Source organism: Lissotriton helveticus, chromosome 8, assembly GCF_964261635.1.
Source record: "Lissotriton helveticus chromosome 8, aLisHel1.1, whole genome shotgun sequence".
NCBI classification, from domain to species: domain Eukaryota; kingdom Metazoa; phylum Chordata; class Amphibia; order Caudata; family Salamandridae; genus Lissotriton; species Lissotriton helveticus.
Window position 1 is genome coordinate 147,787,270 of NC_136069.1, and position 20,588 is coordinate 147,807,857.

General features: G+C 44.1%; 1 protein-coding gene across 1 annotated transcript in view; it reads right to left on the bottom strand.

Moving 5' to 3' along the window:
- Positions 1 to 2,613: 2,613 nt before the first annotated feature.
- The window catches only part of LOC144772444 (Golgi pH regulator), a 46,625-nt gene continuing 28,650 nt past the window's right edge, over positions 2,614 to 20,588 (bottom strand). Inside the window, exons 10-14 of the mRNA XM_078656768.1 lie at positions 14,685 to 14,777; positions 12,599 to 12,694; positions 10,286 to 10,375; positions 9,602 to 9,667; positions 2,614 to 3,345 (exon numbers count right to left, since the gene is read on the bottom strand). Coding sequence (XP_078512894.1) covers positions 3,139 to 3,345; positions 9,602 to 9,667; positions 10,286 to 10,375; positions 12,599 to 12,694; positions 14,685 to 14,777 — 552 coding nt within the window. The 3' untranslated portion in view covers positions 2,614 to 3,138. The remainder of the gene's footprint in view (positions 3,346 to 9,601; positions 9,668 to 10,285; positions 10,376 to 12,598; positions 12,695 to 14,684; positions 14,778 to 20,588) is intronic.

Consider the following 20,588-nt stretch of genomic DNA (forward strand, 5'->3'; position numbering starts at 1 on the left):
GAGTGCTTCTCATAAAGACAGGAAGCGAGTTCCAAAGCTTCGCCGCCAGGTAACAAAAGGAGTGGCCTCCAGCCCTCGCTCTCCAGACTCGCGGGACGCGGGCCAGCACGTGGTCAGCGGAACGCAGTGAATGCCCTGGCTTATAAGGCGCCAGCATATAAAGTAATCCTGCTGGGGCCTGATGGGTCAGAATCTTATGAGAATAGCATAACACCTTAAACTCAATGCACTTTCTGACCGGCAGCCAGTGGAGTTTGGGGAGCACATGCGCCACCGAGCGAGATCTGGGCAATGCAACCAAAAGCCGGGCTGCCGCGTTCTGAACCCTCGGCAGCCGCTTGATACTCGCCTTATTTGCACCCAAATAAAGAGAGTTACCTTAATCCAATCTGGACAGAATAGACGCTTGGACAATGGTGTGGCGCATCTTAGGAGGGAAGTAACCTAACAACGGTCTTAAGCCACGCAACAGCCCGAAACAGACCCCAGCAACGGCTTTCGTTTGTTTATCAAAGGTCAGGCCGTTATGAAATCACACCCAAGTTCTTCACAACCTCCTTGGGGAGTGGGGCGGGTTTGAGACAATCCGGCCAGCACTGCTCAGACCAAAGCTCCCGATCCCTGCTGAACAACAGAATCTCCAACTTGCTGGCATTTAACTGTAGGCAATTCGTTGCCAACCAGTCGGAGACGGCCAGGAGATCGTCCTTGAACTTGCCCAAATTGGCATTGCATTTCTTCGAGATAGCAATCACCAATTGGGTGTCATCCGCATATGACACCAAGGACAGCCCCATGCCCTTTGCCACCTCTGCCAGGGGTCTAACATACAAGTTAAACAAGAGTGGACTTAGTACCAAGCCCTGCGGCACCCCCCGGGTGCAGGGCGAACTCCTGGGAATTAAAAGGAGGTACTAAAACCTGGAAGGACTTATCCTCAAGAAAGGACCAAATCCAGGCCAAGGCCACATCTCTAATCCCAACTTCTAGGAGGCGTTTCAGGAGTATTTCATGGGAAACCTTGTTGAATGCGGCACTTAGGTCTAAAAGGACCAGTGCCGCCGAGTCCACAACATCCAAGCTACCCCGAATGGCTTCAGACACAACCAATAACACAGACTCCGTACTATGCCTGGGTCGGAAACCATGCTGTGAAAGATCAAAAATGGCGTCTGGTCAATAAAATTTGCAAGAGAAGAATTCACGTGCGATTCCACCACCTTAGCCATAAAAGGGAGCTGGGAAATGGGCTCGTAATTACCAGGTTCCCCCGGGTCCAGAGAAGATTTTTTAAATAATGGAATAACTTTAGCATGTTTGCATGCCCGAGGGACTATGGCTGATCTCAACGACAAATTGGCCAGTTATAAACACACAGGAGAAATCAAAGAGTACATATAATTAAGTTAGCATGAGTTACTGCCACTTAGAAAATATTTTTCTTCAGGGGATTCTTTGTATATTGATAACGATACCCTGTCTCCTGTGGGGTACCGGGTTGTTCTATTGTTGTCTGTTTTTGCACAAACAACACAAAACCTGAGCTTTTGAAACTGTCCTTTCCTCACAGTTTCATCACAATTGCTGAGAGTTTTCAATAGGGAAACACTAACCCCCTGATATTGTTGATAAATGCAAGATTGTAATTAGTTCCAATTTTTTTGGGTGGGGTGTGCAAACGGTGTAATGATAAATCATGTGCATATAGAATCTATCATTGTATACAAAATGCCTTAAAATCTAAAAGAAGCACTATTTGATCACAACTTTTTCCAAATTATAAAGAGGGAACAGCAGGTGATAAATATCTGCACACCAAAAAGATTGTAAGTCTTTGCCCACCTTGACACCCTTACTGTGAACAAGATCACAGGAGCTTATTTGCAAGTAATGTCAATTAACAGTCCACGCTGATGCTTCTCCAGCGGATCACTCATTTTCTGCAGTCCAAATCCAACAAGCCAATCACAAATAAAACAGGATAACTGGTCATTAGGAAATCATGCATCAGGTTTACTTCTATAATGACAAAACACCTTCTGGACCTTAAAAAAGACCAATTGGGAGGGCAGGTCACTTCTTGGAAGAAACATGGGCACAATTCAACACCAAAGTAGATTTTAACAACAACGAATGTCCCTATATTAAAAATCCTTTCATTGAACAATAAAAATTAGACCAATTTCATCTACTTAAGTTGAAGGGAAATAGCCCTCCAAAAAGACGCATCTTACAAATGACGATAATAATATTGCTCATCCAAATGTTCTGGAAAAATCATTGATTTAATTGTTTGTAAAGAACAGTCATCACACTCAGAGGAAGTGGTGCTCCAAACTGAAAATAAATTAAAGGAAGGTTGGCGGTCATACCAATCTCAGAAAGCAAAAGGGACCATTGCTCCAACATTTAAGGTATGCTCATAGTGCTGGGGAGAGGGGAATGTGTGGTGCACGCTGTAACCTAAATTTAAACGAAAAACAACTGATTTGTGGTCCACCTTTAAAGTGACAGCATTGCGTGTTGATGGTAAGAAAAGGACTATTAGGTTGGTTTTTTTCCAGGAAGAAATAAAAATTTGTAGCAGCAAAATGAGTCCCAATGAGAAATAGATCATATTAAACTGTAATTTAATAACAGAAAATACAAGCCCCAACAATAAAGGAGCAGATCCCTGAAATCTTCAAGATTTGGACTCACATTAGGTGAGAAAATAAAATTGTCATTCTATGCCCTTCAACATTGATTTACATTTGATCTCCAACGAATTTCCATATCGCATTCATGCACCCAAAGACAGTGGAGTAGTCTGCTATGCATTTTTCAGTTCACTGTAGGCATCCTTTAGCAGCACACACTGGTGTGTTACTCTTACTGCAGCTGTTGGTGTCTATGGGAATGCATTTCCTTTAACCCCAAACTTCACTCTCAAAGAGAGATGCCCTACTCATAGTACAGAAAAAAGGAAATATTGTTTTTCGCTCTACAGCCAAAGCCGACAAACCGTGCAGACCACTACCAGGGGTCATTTCCGTAGCTTGAGAATGTCAGCATGAGCACATGTCCAGAATCTCCCCCTTCACCAGGAGAGGCTGGCTTCATTGAGTCCATCAGTCTCTTTTGGTGGACACCATTGGCTTACAGAGCCATATGCTTCTCAGGGGCTTGTTTGTGTGCCAGATACAGGAAGAGGATGCTAGACAGTGCGCTAACCAGAAAAATGACATCAAACCAGCGGTGATAGAAGTTAAATTGCAGCTCGCCTAGCACCTCTGTGATGATAGTGCGGTACTCCAAGGGCATGCTCATTCGGATCAGCAACACTGATGACACAAAGTACATGCCCTGCAGATAAAAATAAAAAAAACACACAGATTAGCAAAAACAGCTACAATCTCTGTATTTTCAATCCAACATGTTACACTCCAGAAGCAGACATCGGAGTTGTAAAGATGCTGCTCTCACTGGGTTGGCAAAGATGACCTAGGGAGGTAACCTAGCTATTCAAAGTCAGGGATCATCATTGGCAAAAGAGGACTCCTCACCTCATTCTCTAATTTCACATGGAATATTTCTTTATTACGTGTAGCATCAATGCTCCAAATACTCGCCCTGCACTTCACGTAGTCTGTGCTGCATATTTCAATCTGTGTCGAAGCAGATGCAGCAAGTTTTATAAGAATATTGGCATAATCCTCTTCTCTGCCTTCATAAAGTTTGTCAGAGAAGCATACTTTCAGCATAAAGTACTACTAGTCAACACATTTTCTATTTTCTTCTGTTGATAACCAACTTGGATACAACTCTTTCTCATGCCCACGATCCTTGTTATGATAACCTACTTGGGCACAGCCTGGTACTTTTCCTCCCACTTCCTACTGTTAAGACTAATTTCATGACCACAGTCCCTTACAGAGGAGGTTATTCGCGGTTCAATAGCATGTTTTCCTACCTCAAATTCATTTCTACTATTTAATTTTTTCCACATAGATCCAAGTAATGGTTTTAACCTTATATTTTAGTAACCTAACTCCCAGGATTACCAGAACCCAAACAAGCATTACCAGAACAAACACACCATCATTGACCAAATAACATCTTGATCAGGGATGATGGAGAATTCAGACATACTAAGGATTATTGGGGCTTATGACAGAGAGGAATGTATGGTGTGTGATGTGTGCAACACATTTGCTTAAATGACTATGTACAGCAGCATCTAACTTTGAATAGGCTCTTTGTTAATTCACACATGTTGTCAGACATTAGGGCCTCCAAACAACTGAACAGGCCATTGTTTTTACAATAAAGGGTTTCTCCCTCCTATTGCTTATTGACAAAAATGACTAGGAGGAAGACTCACCACTCTTCACCCAACGACCTAACACTCTTTGCCCAGAAACATAACCCAGCGCTTATGCAGTTGTTGTTTTTGTTGTTTTTAAGTAATGCATCTCCCTTACAACAACCAGCAAACAATAACACTCCAGAGCCTAGAGACATCGTTCATACAGCTGTGCAATATAATAAATCAATAAGCCATCTAACCAAATCCATTCATCCATACCCCCACTCATACTTCTAGACTGCACCCATAAGCAGCACGGGTTGCTAACTGCAGAACTAAAGAGATAGATCTGTAGGTTATACCCTGCATTCTTGGGTACACCTCAGGAATGAAAGCTGGATAAATATGTTAATGGGTGCCATTAGCTTGAAAAACTCCTGCAGGTTCTGTCCCACATTTAGGTATTTGGTAGTGTACATTTGAGAAAAAAGGAAAACAATAATATTATTCTAGATTGTGCAACAACTATGACAGCCTATTGTGAAGGGACAGAGAGCAAGCAGTGTTCTTTGTCCATACAACAGTCCTTACTTCATCCTCGAAATGTTCATGAAAAGTCCATTTCAGATTTAAGAACGTATTACTTGGAAAACAACTTACTAACAGGGATGCTTTCTCAAATAAAAGCTGCAATAAATCAATACATCAAGGGGAATCACTAATGAAACAAGAGCCCAATTAAAGGGGGCAAAGAGAAATTTGACCATAGATATTTACATTTAAGATTGAGATAATAAGCAGAAATAAGCTGCGCAAGGCAGTGTTCAAAGGACAAAAGTGTAAGCGATGGTTGGTGGAAACTGAGACAAACACTGCCTACATAGCCTAAATATCTACACAGATGGGTATTGAAGCAGCTAAACCTGTTGGCTTTGAGTGTGGAGAAAATGTGTACAAAAGCTTCCTTTAGCTTTCGCACTGGTGGAAAGGTCCAAGCAGACTAAAGGGTTTTAATCGAATGAAGCACAACTTGTTTGGGGACCGGTGAGAGGATACTAGTAGGTGACACATAGATCTCATGAGGGGTTGTACTGCAAGAGGTAAAACAGGGAAATGCCATGGATGGCCCCGGAGAATATATGGCACTGTTTTTTGACTTGCCGTTTATAGGGATAGAGTATTGTAATTACGTTTGCACACTACTAAAGTATTGGGGTGGGGCAGTTTGGCTTTATAGAAAGGGAGCAGATCCTTCTTTAGATACTGAAAGCCAACTCAAAGCATATGCTGGGAGTTGGGATGAAGTTAAGGTGTTCAGGAGAAAGAGCATCATGGCAGACAAGGTATTAGTAGCAAAGTATGCAGGGAAGCGGATGTTAGCGGAGGTTAGCATCAGTGAATGATAGATCATCATCCAGTGTCAAAGTCAGGGCACATTTATTTAAGGTTTTGTATAGCGCGAACATGATAAAGGTGGGTATCAGAGCGCTTTACACACGGTTTAGGTAGACAATGGAAAACAGCAAGGGGATAAAAATCAGGGTAACAGTGGGACAATATACTTTTTTCTTGGTTACTTTTACTTTGTATCACTTATCCCTTGGTATTAAATTGCCGGCCACTCTTAACCTGCACCTCTGACCCGCTCACCTGCATTATAATTGGAAGAACACCGCACTTTGCGGGTCCCTCGCCCCGTCTCGTTGGCGGCCATCTTGAGGGAGGGTTGAGGCTTCCAGCGGTCTAGTTCTCACTAGGAGGCTGGACCAACATAAATACAAGCCATGCCGATGCGCAGCGGTATCGCGCAGCGGGATCGCCGGATATACGCCGGAGTTACGCCTGAGTTCAGCCCGTCTGCGCCCGACCGCGCTGAGGACGCGCTGCAGGATGGGCTGGACTCGGCTTACACTCCTCCTCCATTTTTTGAGGTACTTAGGCAATATTCTATTTCTGAGCTGTTGGCTCTTAAACCGTCAGCACATTCATGCTATTATTGCTTCACTCCAGAGGGGATATTACATTCCCATTTTTGTCTCACATGCAGAGCTCCCCTTCGCTTCCCCGCTCCCGTTCCTATAAGACCTTATTTGCGCCTCGGAAAACGTCTTACCATCCCTCCCAGAACGGGTTTCCTAATAAATGCGCGCTCGCTCATTAAAAATAATGTTGCCTTCCACGAGTTTGTCGAAGAGAGACAGCCAGACTGGGTCTTTGTGACGGAAACCTGGGCCTCGGACTCCTCCGGTCATGACTTACTTCTGGCCATTCCTGATGGCTATTCTCTCCACAGGCAGGACAGATTGCTCCGTAGAGGTGGAGGACTTGCCATCCTCTATAAATCCTCCCTCTCTTGCACCATCAAACCCCTATCGATGCCCCAAGACCGTTTTGAAGCATTATACTCCTGCATTCTGTGTGCCCCATCTGTCTCATTCACCGGGATACTTATATACAGACCGCCTGGTCCTAGAGCTAGTTTTTGTGTAGATTTACTTAGAATCCTTGAACCCTATTTTGGAAAATCTCGTTCAGATGGTGAACAGCCCAACACACAAGGCTGGCCATATTCTGGACGGGGTATTTTCCAGTGACTCAAGATTATCTACTGGCCCCCCTTTGCCGCTGGTCTGGTCAGACCATCTTGCAGTGCCGCTAGAACTTGCTCTCCCTGCCTCGGCCACGGCTAACCAGGTCGCCACCACATATGCTCTCAGGAGAAATTATAGAAACATCACCGACAAAGCTCTTGCCCCTTACGTTCGGGCCATAGAGCCCTCCACCTCAAGAGAGGCTGGTGAGGCAGCTCAAGAACTCGCGGACTCCATCATTACTGCAGTTGAGAAGCTTGCCCCCGCCTCTCTCCGCTATGTGGCGAGACAGAAGCCCACTGCTCCCTGGTTTTCTGAACATCTGAGACTTCTGAGGCAGAGCTGTAGGAGTAAGGAGAGAAGCTGGAGGAAATCTTGGGATATGAAGGACCGGGAGGAACACAAGTCCGCTTTGCGGGAATACAAACAGAGAGTGATCATGGAAAAGCAGGAGTATTTCTCCAATCTTACAAGTTCTCTAACCTCATCTAGAGAACTCTTCAAAATTGCTGATTCGCTGTGCTCTCTCCAACTTCCAGATCCAGTGGTGAGCTCACAAGATCTCTGCAATAACATCTTGGATTTCTTTTATAGTAAAATCGCAGATATCCACACTTTTTTAGAAGCTCAATGCCACTCCCTGGACGATGATGTTCCTCTCACTATAGCCAACCTTGATACTTTGGTTGAAGGCCCCTCCGAATCCTTCACCCAATTTCCAGCACTCTCACTGGAAGGACTTAATCTCCTGCTAGACAGGACCAAATCCTCTTCCCCAATGGATCCTGTACCGCTAAAAAAGTTAAAGGAGTGCAGAAACAGCATCCTTCCGCCTCTGCTTGAAATCATGAACGGGGCTATGGTCCAGGGTGTATTTCCGCCGGTGTGGAAGAAGGCTATAGTGAAGCCTCTCCTTAAAAAAACGTCCCTGGACCCGGGCCTCCTTAAAAATTTGAGGCCGATCTCTTTACTTCCAGCCCCGGCAAAGAGGTTAGAAGCGCACCTCAATACACATCTTTCCACCTTCCTTGAGTCTAGTGAGTATCTTGATAGCTCGCAGCACGGATTCAGAAAACATCACAGCACCGAATCCGCTCTCACTGTTGTGGTGGATAATATTCGCTGCAAAGTTGACCTTGGCCAAACCACAGTGCTGGTCCTACTGGACCTCACGACTGCGTTCGATACCCTGTCTCCCGCCATTTTAACATCTCGGCTTAGGGAGGCAGGGGTCACTGGACCGGCCCTGAGTCTTCTTAACTCCTTTCTCCATGACAGAAAACAGAGAGTCATGCTTGGAGATTTCCTCTCCCCTGCCAAGTCATTGCAATGTGGGGTGCCACAGGGGTCGGCCCTGAGCCCGACCCTATTTAACATCTACGTGGCCCCCCTTGCTAGACTAGTAAGATCGCAGGGGATGGAGGTGGTGTCTTACGCCGACGACACCCAGATCATGGTGTCGCTGGCCCACTCTGTCAGTACATCCGCATTCAGCTTTAGGTCATGCATGCAGCGTGTGGCGGAGTGGATGATCATTAACTCCCTAAAGCTGAATGTCGACAAGACAGAGGTCTTGGTGTTCGGTAAAGACCAACACGTGTGGTCGAGCGAGTGGTGGCCTTCATCTCTCGGCATCTGCCCCACTCCCTCCCAATCGGCCAGAAATCTCGGCGTCATCTTTGACACTTCACTCTCCATGGCGCTCCAAGTGAATAGGACAGTGGCCACTTGCTGGGGTGTCATCAAGATCTTAAAAATAATTCTCCACTATCTCTCCTTCCAGGCGCGCAAACAGTCTGCGATTGCCCTTGTTGGCTCCAGGCTTGATTATTGTAACTCTCTCTATGTGGAGTCCAACAAGGGCCTTATCCATCGACTGCAAACTGTACAGAACGCCGCAGCGCGCTTCGTCCTGGCCCTTCCCATAGCATCATCTGCCACCACTGCTAGAAGAGATCTTCACTGGCTCCCCGTCCAGTTTAGAATCTCCTTTAAGCTCCTATGTCTTACATATAGAGCACTTGTGGCTGGCCCTGCGGACGCACTTGGTACCCTGCTTACCCGCTATGTACCCACGAGATGCCTACGATCGGCCGGGCTACACCAATTGGTAGTGCCCCGCGCTAGGCTGACCAGATGGGGAGTGAGAGCTTTTTCTGTTGCCGCTCCCCAGCTTTGGAACTCCCTTCCGGTGGAGATCAAAATTCTTCCCTCCATCGACCTGTTTAAAAAGGCCCTTAAAACTTGGTACTTCATCAGAGCCTACCAATGAGATACTGCTGTCTGACCTGGTTTTTTCCTTTATTGGATGTAGGCGCCTTGACGCCCATTGGGCTAAGTTAGCGCGGTATAAGACACAATTCATTCATTCATTCAGGGGCACGATGAAATTAAGATGTTGTCTGAGATTTGAGCCTGAAGGCGGGGGCTTTTCAGAGGGAAGTAGAAAAAGATTTACATATGATCTGAGGTAATGGAATCTTGGGCATGAACTTGCCTAGTGGGATTAAGCACAGCTAAATTAGAGTTGCCAGCGCTTCTTGACAATGAATAAATTAGAAGGATCCCAACGACTGAGGCCTATCTGCAACCCACAGAAAGGGCTAAACAAAGTAATGGCTATCAAAATATGATATAAACTACATTTTGTATATTCAAACCCAACGTCAGATGTGTAACTGACAAGACATTTTGAACAATGATCAAAAAGGAAAATGCTCACCATGATCTGTGCTATTAGTAGGACAATCACGTTGGAGGACTTGCTGCTGGAGATAGCATAAAAGAACTGAAAAGAAGGAAAGCTCAATGACAAAACAATTCAAGAGTACGGCAAAATCTAGCTGGACAGACAATGTATTGAAGCTAAATCCAAGTACTGATATGGCCTTGCATGGAGTAGAAGTAGAATGAGAGAACATTTAACCAGAAAATCTTTTTTATCGGTCATGTGAGTATCCACAAAGAGAGTAACCAAGTGGGATATTAATAACAACAAAATATACTTTGGCCAAAAAGATTTACAATAACTGCAACATACTCCTTGTTGAGTATCAGCATCAATTGTATACATCTACCTTTAACTTCAAGGCAGTAAATTAACCAGACACTTCTGAAGATAACCTGCTATTTTGCCACTAACAGTTGTCTTTTGGTAAAAAAATAAATAAAAGAAAGAAAACGGTAATCATATAATATAAAATTGTTATGCCTTTGTCCAAAAAAAGTGAAAATATAAGGCATACAAGAAAACAGTTTCCTGCATGTCAATATTGACTTGCCGATCCTCAACAAATTGCCTGAATTCTCAGCAAAGGGATTGTTACTGCAGCACTTCATATGACTACCAGGAGTATTTGCTTTACAATGAGACTCATATTTGAGGTGGAACAGAAGGGATACATACCTTGGTGAGTGTAATCAGTAAACCCCTGATGGAGGTGATAATGATGATCCCCACGAGGATAAATGAGATGTGCTGGGACCAGAACTTTACCTAAAAGAGGAACAGGAGATTAAGATATGCCACGTACCCTAGCTGTTCGAAGGAAGCAATCAGCACGACACTCACATTCCCTTGATAACTCGCTCATATGTTTAATAACTGTATAGAATTTGTCTTGCAAATCTTTACACACATAAAATCAGGTTTCAATGCACTGTCATGCAGAGAGTTTGTATTGGAGCTCTTTATTACAGGATCGCCTAACTACTTTGCCACTCTTTTATGAAAATACTATGAAATTAAAGGTCAACACCGATTCTTTTTGCTGTTCGTCTTTTATTTAAGAATCCCCCATTGGAAGCTGCCCTCTAGAATGTTGAGGAAACTCACCAGTAGCTTAGGATGTTCTTCAGTGAAAGTGCCAGAAATCTACTTCTTGCAGACTTAATTAAATGGTTTAAGCATGCTTTGACTTTTTGGGGAATTCACATTCTCTTCTGGAAGACCCAAGGAAATATATACCAGCTACTTGCCTACGTTTACTCAACAATTACTTTTGCGGGCAAGCAGAACGGTGATTGTGCACAATAATTTACTTTATCCCTAAATAAGTTGCTTGTTATGAAGAAATAGTTTCCTCAACATCCCAAGAAAAGGGGACTGCTCCTTGCCTTTTCCTCTCAAGAAACACATATGGATTAACAAGAACCCCCTAAAGTACTTCTGAAAACCTATGCAAATATTCAATTTCCTATAATTTTTCTGCAGGAGCTAAACTTACTCATGCAGCGCAGACAATATGCAGAAGTAAGATACTGGATTTTTTTCACTTGAAGCTTTTACTTCTTTTGTTTCTCAACACCAGGAAATATTCTTCCTAGTGGAAAATCCCTTCTCTTTCTCATTCTGGCAACATGTTTGTTCCAACCCAATACCCACAAAGTTACAAATCTGTGTGCCTTCTAAGTGTATTGCATGGCTACTGCCCTGGTGTTTCTACTTCCATTCTTACTCCTAAAGATATGAATGCAAAATAACTTTCGAGCCTTCATAAGCTCCTTCTGCAGATGTATGTGCTCGCATATCATGGGGCCAGATGTAGGAACCCATTTACTTTACTACGATTGGGTAAATAGCACGGTTTGTGACCAGTGCATGTGTTTTTCAACGGTATTAAACCCATTTAGTAATTTGGTAACAGGTTACTGAATCAGTAAATAGATTTAGAAAACAATCCCGAGTATGAATTTGGAAGGGACATGTTAGGGTGTCCCTTCCAAATACTAATTACTTATGAAATGTATTCATATTTTGCTCCAAAAATTCGGTTGTAAAACATTCCTGTTTTACCGACTACTGAAGGGTATTGGTAACCCATTTATAAACAGAACGGAGTCCCCGAAGGACCCCTCCCTCTTTTTTAGGAGTAGGCAATGATCCATAGTTTTCAAAACATATTTATTTATTATTTTATATAAACACAGCTCATTGTCCTTTAACCCCTTCCATGCTGATGACGGCCCCCGTCCGTCATGCATCACGGTGGGCATGTGCTGATGACGGCTGGGGGCCGTCATGAACCCGCCCACTCATTAAAACGGCCGCACAGGCGCAGAATCGCGGCCGCGCCCAAGGGGTTAAGGAAAACGAGCTGCATTAAAAAAAAAATGCAACCTACCTCATTAATATGCACGAAGTTGGATGTATTTCGCCCCTCACCTATTTGGATTTTGAAGATCCAACCAATTAGTACATGAGTTGGTTCTTAGAACTCTTTACTGGTCAAAATTTTAACCAGTATTTTGCAGCCAGATAGTTGTAGATATGGCTCTTGATTCTGTGAACTAGGATTTGGGATTAATGCCAGCAAAGGGGTTATTTTGTGCACACCGAAGTATATGAAAGGTGAGCAAAAAGGCACTTTATCTGGCTATAACTTGTACACTAGATGTCAAGTAGCTCAAAGATGTCGTTGCACAGTTTGTGTAATCATAGTTGAGATATGCAAGGAGATCAACACTATTGTTTTCTCCACCACAGAGTGATTACAAGGGATAAAACAAGGCAGTCCGGCAGGAAGAAACTGCAAGACATGTACACTTAAGCACATATACGCTATATTAAAAGCAGTGCATCTATTATGTGAAATCAAACCCAAAAAGGAGGTGTTATATCAAATAAAAAACATGAAATATTTATCAAGCAACACAGCATCAGGGAGTTTTAACAAGAAAACAAAGCTATACATTGCACTATCACTGGATTTGGCCTCACATCAAACTGTATTCCTAGGTAATTCACTGTGATCTCAATCCCTCTTGTGACTGGATCGGTCTTTCCAACGCGATCAAACACAATATTGATAGTTGCCTGTAAATCAAGCACAAATAAAAATTATTATGATTAAAGAGTGTAGTACGGTGATGTATGTACTGTGAAAATGCAATAATTTCAATTCATTCTGAAACAGGCAAAATTAAGGTATTATTCAAAAGGTTGATCCTAGACATAATACACGTTCCAAACTCCATCTTGTCTAGTATTGGGGACATTAATTGAATCAAAGGCTTTTACGGTGTTCAATGACAGCACTGCAAATGGTTCAGTGACTCTCTCATTATGTGCAAGATTACTGTGGAGTCTTTGCAGGTTAAATCTAGTCTTGTGGGCATATAACCGGACTGGACTGGTCAGCATGGACCAAAATTATCAGAGGATTACACTCACTATTAGAACATTGGAATGTTGGGAGCTCCATTGAAAACAATGGAGTGCTCTGGGCTTATAATGGCTGGTATAAGCCTGGAGCTCCAACATTCCAATGATTCTTTGAACAAAGGCTTTAAGGACCCTGAGGGGATTCCAATCCCCTCACGCTCCCATAAGGCTTTGTTCTTTTTTGTTGGACATTCTGCCCTCTAATGGCAGAATGTTCTAATAGCCTTATAGCCCTTCCTGGCTGGGCTATACCGGCTATTAAAGTCCCTCTCCCTTGTTAAAGGGCCTCGCCTTCAGCTCGGGGCCTTTAACGCTGGAGAGGGCCTTTAATAGCCGTATAGCCCTCAACAGCGGGCTATAAGGCTATATTAATTTGGCTAAAATCTTTGTTTAACTATTTAATACGAAAATGGGAAGTTAAGATAAGAAGTTCCTCCACTGCCCTGCCGTCTTTAAAGATCAGTACTACATCTGCTGTCCGCAGGTCTTTAGGCAGCACCGATTCATCCCTGATCACTGAACATATCTAACATTGAGCTTGGAATCTCATTGGTCAGGCTTTTACAGAACTCCATCGGCAAAACATAAGGATCCGGAGTCATGCCTGATTGAAGTTGTGCTTAGTTCCTGTCCCACTTTTTCAATAGTGATCTCTTTGTCAATAGTGACCACTTTGTTCAAGTTTGTCTTTTGCTCTATCGTCAATCGAGGTGTCAGGCAGTCAGACACAAATCTGGTTATATCCTTTATTGTACCGGACAGATAGGAACCCTTTAAGGTGCAGAGGTGCTCTGCTTTGAAATTTTTATGACACGAAAGACTGATGTTTTTCACTCATGAATAGACAACTTTTGGAAGAATTCAATAAAATAGGATAATCTTAAAAATGAGAGGAAAAAGAAACTTATAAAGCATGAGACAATCATCCAAAGGTGTCAAGGAGCTAGCTCATCAGACAATATTAACTGGACGGTTCAGGGCCACTTCAGAGATTAAACAGCCACGTCTTCAACGCCTTCCTGAAGGCCAACAGGGGAGTTTCTTGTTTCAGCCTCAGTGGAAGGGAGTTCCACAATCTGGTCATGACAACCAGAAAACTTCTTCCACCCCAGGAGCATTTTTTTTAACCTGGGAACTATCAGGTTATGGGAATGAGACGTGCAAAGATGGCGAACAGGTATGTAGGGCTGTAAATTATATTTTAAAAAGCCCGACCCTATATCATGCGTGGCCTTAAAAGCGATGCAAAGAGCCTTAAACTCGATCTGCCTCTTCATCTTCACTGGCAGCCAGTGTAATTCTTTAAGCACTGGTGAGACAGATGTGTGTCTTGGAATATTCAACAGAAGAAATTCATATGGTTTCACAAGCACAATGAATAAGAAATTCAAGAACCTGCATGACAACTTTTTATTGTTATTGCTTACTTTTGATGAACATTTGGAAAGTATATTGTTTTCTACACCCTACAGATCAAAACTTTGTCTGTATTGCTCTGGCATTTGTACTATTCTGTATTTGTATCTATTTTCCCAAGCGCATATTGCATAACCTAAACATCAGAATGAATTAAAAACTATAAAAACGCATTATAAGCATTGAAAGATAACAGAAAATGAAAACTTGAATGTCAGTAACTTACCATAAAGATTTTCCAAACGCAGTAAATGGAAAAGAAGTAACCCAGGAAATTGAAGTATTTTCCCTGGAATGTTTTGGAGTATTCTATCCTCTCCTGAAAGAATAATCACCCGGGACAACATATGCAGATTACTGCGCAGAATAAAAAATTAAATCTCAGTAAAGCAGCATCACTATCTGATTAACACACACAAATGTTATTCTCACGTTCTAGTCAACAATTTTTGGTTTTACCATAGTGGCATAGTGCCACAAGAGGCAAACAACTGTGTCAGCACTTCTAGAAGAAGGGACCCTATGGCAAAAATTGACAATTCACATCACAAATTATTCTGCTGTGCCAGAAGAGCTCCATTGCATATATTGCTGTCCATCTTCTACATTGATCCGCTCTTACACAAATCAATATTTCACAAGAAGCAGTTTGTCAGCCATGTTAGAACAGGAAATACTTGTTCTCTGCACTAGTTGAAGGCATTTGGTCACTGTAGGAATTCTTCTATTCAGGTCCCTAGCCTGCCAACACTAAATAAGAACCAAAGGAGACAAATGAGGCTGTCATTTTGAGATCTTTACACCGTAAGTACCTGTGTGTTTGGGGCAACTAGAGACATTATGACATGCACAGACACACAACCCCTTAGATCTAGACACTACCATTCTGGTAGAATTATTGGCTTTGTAACAAGTGCCCGTGTTATTTATTTAATTTATTTATTACTGTGTTTTATAGAGCGCAAACTTGACCTTTTAGGGTATTAGAGCGCTTTACAGGAAACATAGCATTTAACAAAAAGCCATAGAGTCCCCACATAAGAGACATGTATTTAAAAATTATATTTACAGTTAATCAAGATGAGACACGTATTTACAGATTACATTTACCATTACTCAAGACAAGATCCCAGGTTTCTGGGTGGGGTGACTAGGTAATCCGAGGGGAGGCAGTAGACAGACGTAGATCAGGGCCATAGTGGTGATTGAGGGCAAAGTTTAAACAAGGCATTTACTCATATGGAAGGTCTTGGCATCCTTTTTGAAGCTGGCCAGAGTAGGGATTTTTCTGATGTCAGGTGGTAGAGAGTTCCATATTCTTGGAGCAGCTCCAGAGAAAGCCTGATTGTAGGGTTTTTTTCCCGAAACCGTGCAGGTTGGAGCAAGAGGTCTCTGGCAGCCCGGGAGTTTCTGATTCCTCCGGAAATCACAGGTTTCTGTTCAAGATATGCAGGGGAGTTTGAATATAAAGCCTTGTGTGTGATGCATGCTAGCTTGAGCTGTATTCTTGCTTCAAAGGGAAGCCAGTTCAGAGCTTTCAGGTGTGAGGAAATATGGTTGAATTTTCTTGTGCCGGTAAGTAGTCTGGCTGCCGCGTTGAGGCAGGCTTTTAAGGGTGCCAGGGAGATCTGGGGTATACCTGAGAGGGTAGAACAGCCATATTCCAGTCTAGAGATGACAAGTGCTTGGACAGCCTTTTTCAAGTCAGGAGCATCAAGGAAGGGTTTCAGTTTCCTAAGGTAGCTCAGGTGGAATCTGGCTGATTTGGCCATCGAATTAATGTGGTCCCGCATGTTCAGATTGCTGTCAAGGGTAATTCCCAGGGATTTGGCCAAGACCATGATGGTCGGTGGGCAATTTAAGGCTGTGATAGAGTTAATTTATGTTTGAATTTCGTGGTTGGTATTAGGAGGAGAAATTAGGAGAAATTCAGTTTTCTTAGCGTTGAGTTTGAGATCATTGGAGGCTAGCCATTGGACTGTGAGTTTCAGGGCTTCGTTCAGGGAGAGAATCTTTTCGAGAGTTGAGGTTTTGATGTAGATCCGAGTGTCATCAGCATAGATATGGTAGGAGATTTTTGCAGTGCGTAGCACTTCGGCGAGCGGTTCTAGGTTAAGGTTGAAGAGGGTGGGGGACACGGTTGAACTTGAGGGACTCCAATCGTGACTGTGAAGGATGCAGATAGGTTGCCGTTGATTAGGAATCACTGTGATCGGTTTAGGAGGAAGGACCTAAACCATTCTAGAACAGTGCCATCCAATCCAATCCTGAGTTTGAGGCGTTCAAGTAGTTTTTCATGGTTGACCGTGTTGAAGGCCGATGATAGATCTAGGAGGATTAGGAGACATGTTTTGCCTTAGTCAAGGGCTTGGAGGGCATCATCAACGATGTGGAGCATGGTGGTTTCAGGTCTAAATCCGGATTGGAAGTCATGGAGTAGGTGAAAGCTGTTGATGTGGTGACTTAGCTGCTGTTGCACACATTTCTCCAGCAATTTGGCTAGGAGGGGGTTGTTGGAAATGGGTCTGAAGTTGTCAGGGGAAGCTGGATCCAGTGAAGTTTTTTTCAAAATGGGGAGGACTTGGCCGGCTTTTAGAGACTCAGGCATCAATCCCTGCGGAGAGAGGCGTTAATTATTGCAGTTCAGCTAGGAATACGGATTGGGCGCCGGCAGCTAGACAGTTGGGAGGGAGCGGGTCATTAAAATGCTTATTCGATTTAACTTTAAGGAAGATAGGATTTTAGAAACTGAGTCTTTGTCATAGACTTTGAAGTCACTCCAGTGAGCTTGATTTTTAGGTGGAGCCTGTGGGGGAGTAGCGGCAGGAGGAGGCAGGCCAGGAAGGGGTTAAGAGTATGTGGTGGAGCGGAGTTCGATTCCTGGAGTTTTGATTTTATCAGCGAAGAAAGAGGAGAATTCCTCGGATGATATAAGAGACATGGGGGTTTCTTTCGATGTTTTTAGCCAGTTTATTCGATTGGTGTTTGACCAGTTCGAAGAGCTTGTGAGGTCTGTTCTTGGCCTTCTCGAGTTCAGTTCTGAAAACTTCTTTTTTTGAATTGAGGATGTTTCTGTTATAGGCATTTCTGGCCTGGCGGAGAAGTTTTAGATGTGCGGCAGAGGGGTGCTGCCTCCAGGTTCTTTCAGATTGCCGGAGGGATGTCCTCTGATACCTTCTATGAACGTGCACAGCAGTGACAGGTCACTTTGTGCACCTCTGAGCTCCTTACAGAGGTCTCAAATGACTCCCTGCCGCCCTATCTTGACCTACAATACAGCAACGACCAGACCCCGAATGAGCACTGTTGACTAATCTACAACAATACTGTGGCTCTTTATACAATTTCAGTTTGGATGATTGTTAGACCTGGCACCATTGGTGTGGGTCTCCCTTCCATTTTTGCTGTTGCCTCATGTGTTTTTGCTGGTGTTAGATGCTTTGGGCACTGTGCCACTGCTATTCAGTGCCACAGTGCAAGTGATCCCTATTGTAAACTAATGTATTAATCAGTGGTTCCATGTTTGGCTATTTGGTTTACTTGTCAGACCCTAGTCTAGTGCACTGAGTGTATCAGGGCATGTAATCCAAATGCTGCTGGTGGGCCTGCAGCACTGGTTGTGCCACCCACAGAAGCAGCCTTGTAAAATGTGTATAAGGTCTGCCATTGCAGAGCCTGCATGCAGTCTGGCACTGTCATGCTCACTGGGCAAGTGCACTCACTTCCCAGTACCTAAACCTTCCCTTTTCTTCATATCAGTCACCCCTATGGTAGGCCCTAGGGCAGGGAGCATTGTAAGTATTAGGTAGGACAAGCCCTGATGTGTGTGGCATGTCCTAATAGTGAATTACAGTCATTTTCGTTTTTCACTATTGCAAGGCTACCTGTTCTCCATAGGCCAGAATGGGATGTTAGAATTGTTACATTTTATAATCCTAACAGGCTCAGAGAACATGGTAGAAATTCGAGTTTAGTATGCCTGAACTCAGACTAATACAATACATCTTTTAGTGAAGGTTATTTTAATATTCTGTGTTTGCAAATACCACTTTCAGAGAGTAGGTCTTTGCTTGTCTAACCATTTAAACCTGCCTCTGCTAGGTTGTGTATTACTATGTCTGGTTTCTGTGAGTGACAGGGCTGGGGAATTCCAGGAGACCGGCTGAGTCACCCAGTGTTGAATATAGAGATCTGCATCTTGATGGGAGGGAGGGGTGCACCTGAACTCTGAATAGGGCTGTGCCTGCCTTCCACAATGTTGGCTCCACCCCTTGGGGAGCGGCTGATGTCTCTGCCCTGCACACTGAAAGAAGAGAAGGAAGACTGTCAACACAGTGCTCCAAGACTGTACTTGCCTCCCACAATGCTGGCTCCACCTCCTGTGGGGCGGCTGATGTTTCTGCCTTGCACTGTGAAAGGAAAGGAGAGGTCTGGAAAACAAAGTGCTCAGGAACTGGTTTGGACTAGGCACAGGCCCCTCTCCCCTCAGAGAACAAAGGATTTTGGGGTATAAATATTGGGACCCTGCTCCCATGAAATTAGATCACTCTGAACAACAACAAGAAACCTTTACTGAGGAGAGGAACCTGAAGAAACTGAGGAGAGACTATTCCCAAGCTGAAGTGCTGCTTGGGGGACTGGCCTGCAGTGGTTGCCTTACTGCCAAAGGAAGGAGAAAGGAACTTTGTGTACTTTGCTTTCAACTGGTGAAGGATCTCCAAGGGCTTGGAAAAAAGCTTGCCTCCTGCTGAAGTCTCAGGGACAACAGACTTCACCCCCCAGCTCCACAGAGTTCTTTTGGAAGTGCCTGCTGCTGTTTTGGGCCTTCTGAGGAACTGTGTGTCGCAAGGAGCTGAAAGCGAGACTCAACGAGAAGAAGCGTGTCGCTGTGCCTGCTGTCGCAACTCCGGAGAAAGGAGGGTGTTGCCGCTGGAACTGTCGCACTGCACAGCATCGGAGAGAAGCGTGCTGCAACAAAGAGGAAGCGTGTCACCGTCGCTGCTGCTGACGTCGCAACGCCGAAGAAGGAGGGTGTCGCCGCTGTGGTTGTCGCACTGCACCGCATCAGGAGAAGAATCTCGCAACGAGGTCAGAGGGTGTCGTCGTCGCTGTGCCTGCCGTCGCAACTCCGAAGAAGGAGGGTGTCGCCGCTGGAACTGTCACATTGCACTGCATCGACCAAGAGCACCTCGCATCCCAGAGAAGCGCACCGCTGTCGGAGCTGCTGCCGTCGCATCTTGGATGTCGCCAATTTAGTTGTCGCATCGAGCGGAAGCTTCACGCATCGTGGAGAAGAGCGTCGCCACTGGAGCTGTTGCCATCGCATCGTAAGGGTGTCGCCGCTGCAGTCCATGTATCGAACCGACAGTTTCTCGTACCCCCGAGAAGTGTGCCGCATCTGGAAGATCTTCACGTCTTTATTTCTTTGCACCTGAACTTTGCCGCATTTCCCATCACTGTGACATTGCTTGTCGTGGAAGCGCAACCCAACCAAAGGTACATCGACGCAGCGTGTCACATCTATGAACTGAACTGAACAAAGCTTAAATCTACCATCTTAAAGTAATCATAGTGCGTAATTTTGTCGTTATAGTCTTGTGGTAACTCTATATAAAGTCTACTTATTTGTGATATAAAACCTGTGTGGGGTCCATTTGTAGTGTTGTCACTGGGTTACTGTATGTGGTCACAACTGCTTAACTTACAACGCCTCTGAAGTAAGGCCTTGGCTGCTCTCGCCACGCTACCTTGAGGCTGAGCAGGGGTTATTTCAGAAGTGTAAGCCCCCTTTACCTGACTAGAGGAGAGGGTCCCTGCTTGTCACAAGTACCTACCTGTGTCAACCAGAGACCCCCAAATCTAACATTGGAAGTCAAGCGGAAAGGATTCCGGATTTACATTTGTGACTCATGTACAGTGACTGGTGAACACTACTTAGTGAGTGCAGACCATAACGATACCACATACTTTTTGGAGGATTCCGTTTTGAATTTTTGGATTGCCTAGTTTTGAAAGATGCCTAATTCAGTGGAGAGAGCAGAATCTGTAGCCTCTATTAATTGTGAATGGGAAGAAGAGAGGATGGAATGCTACACAGTAAAGCAGATGATGTACTTTTGCAAGAAATTCA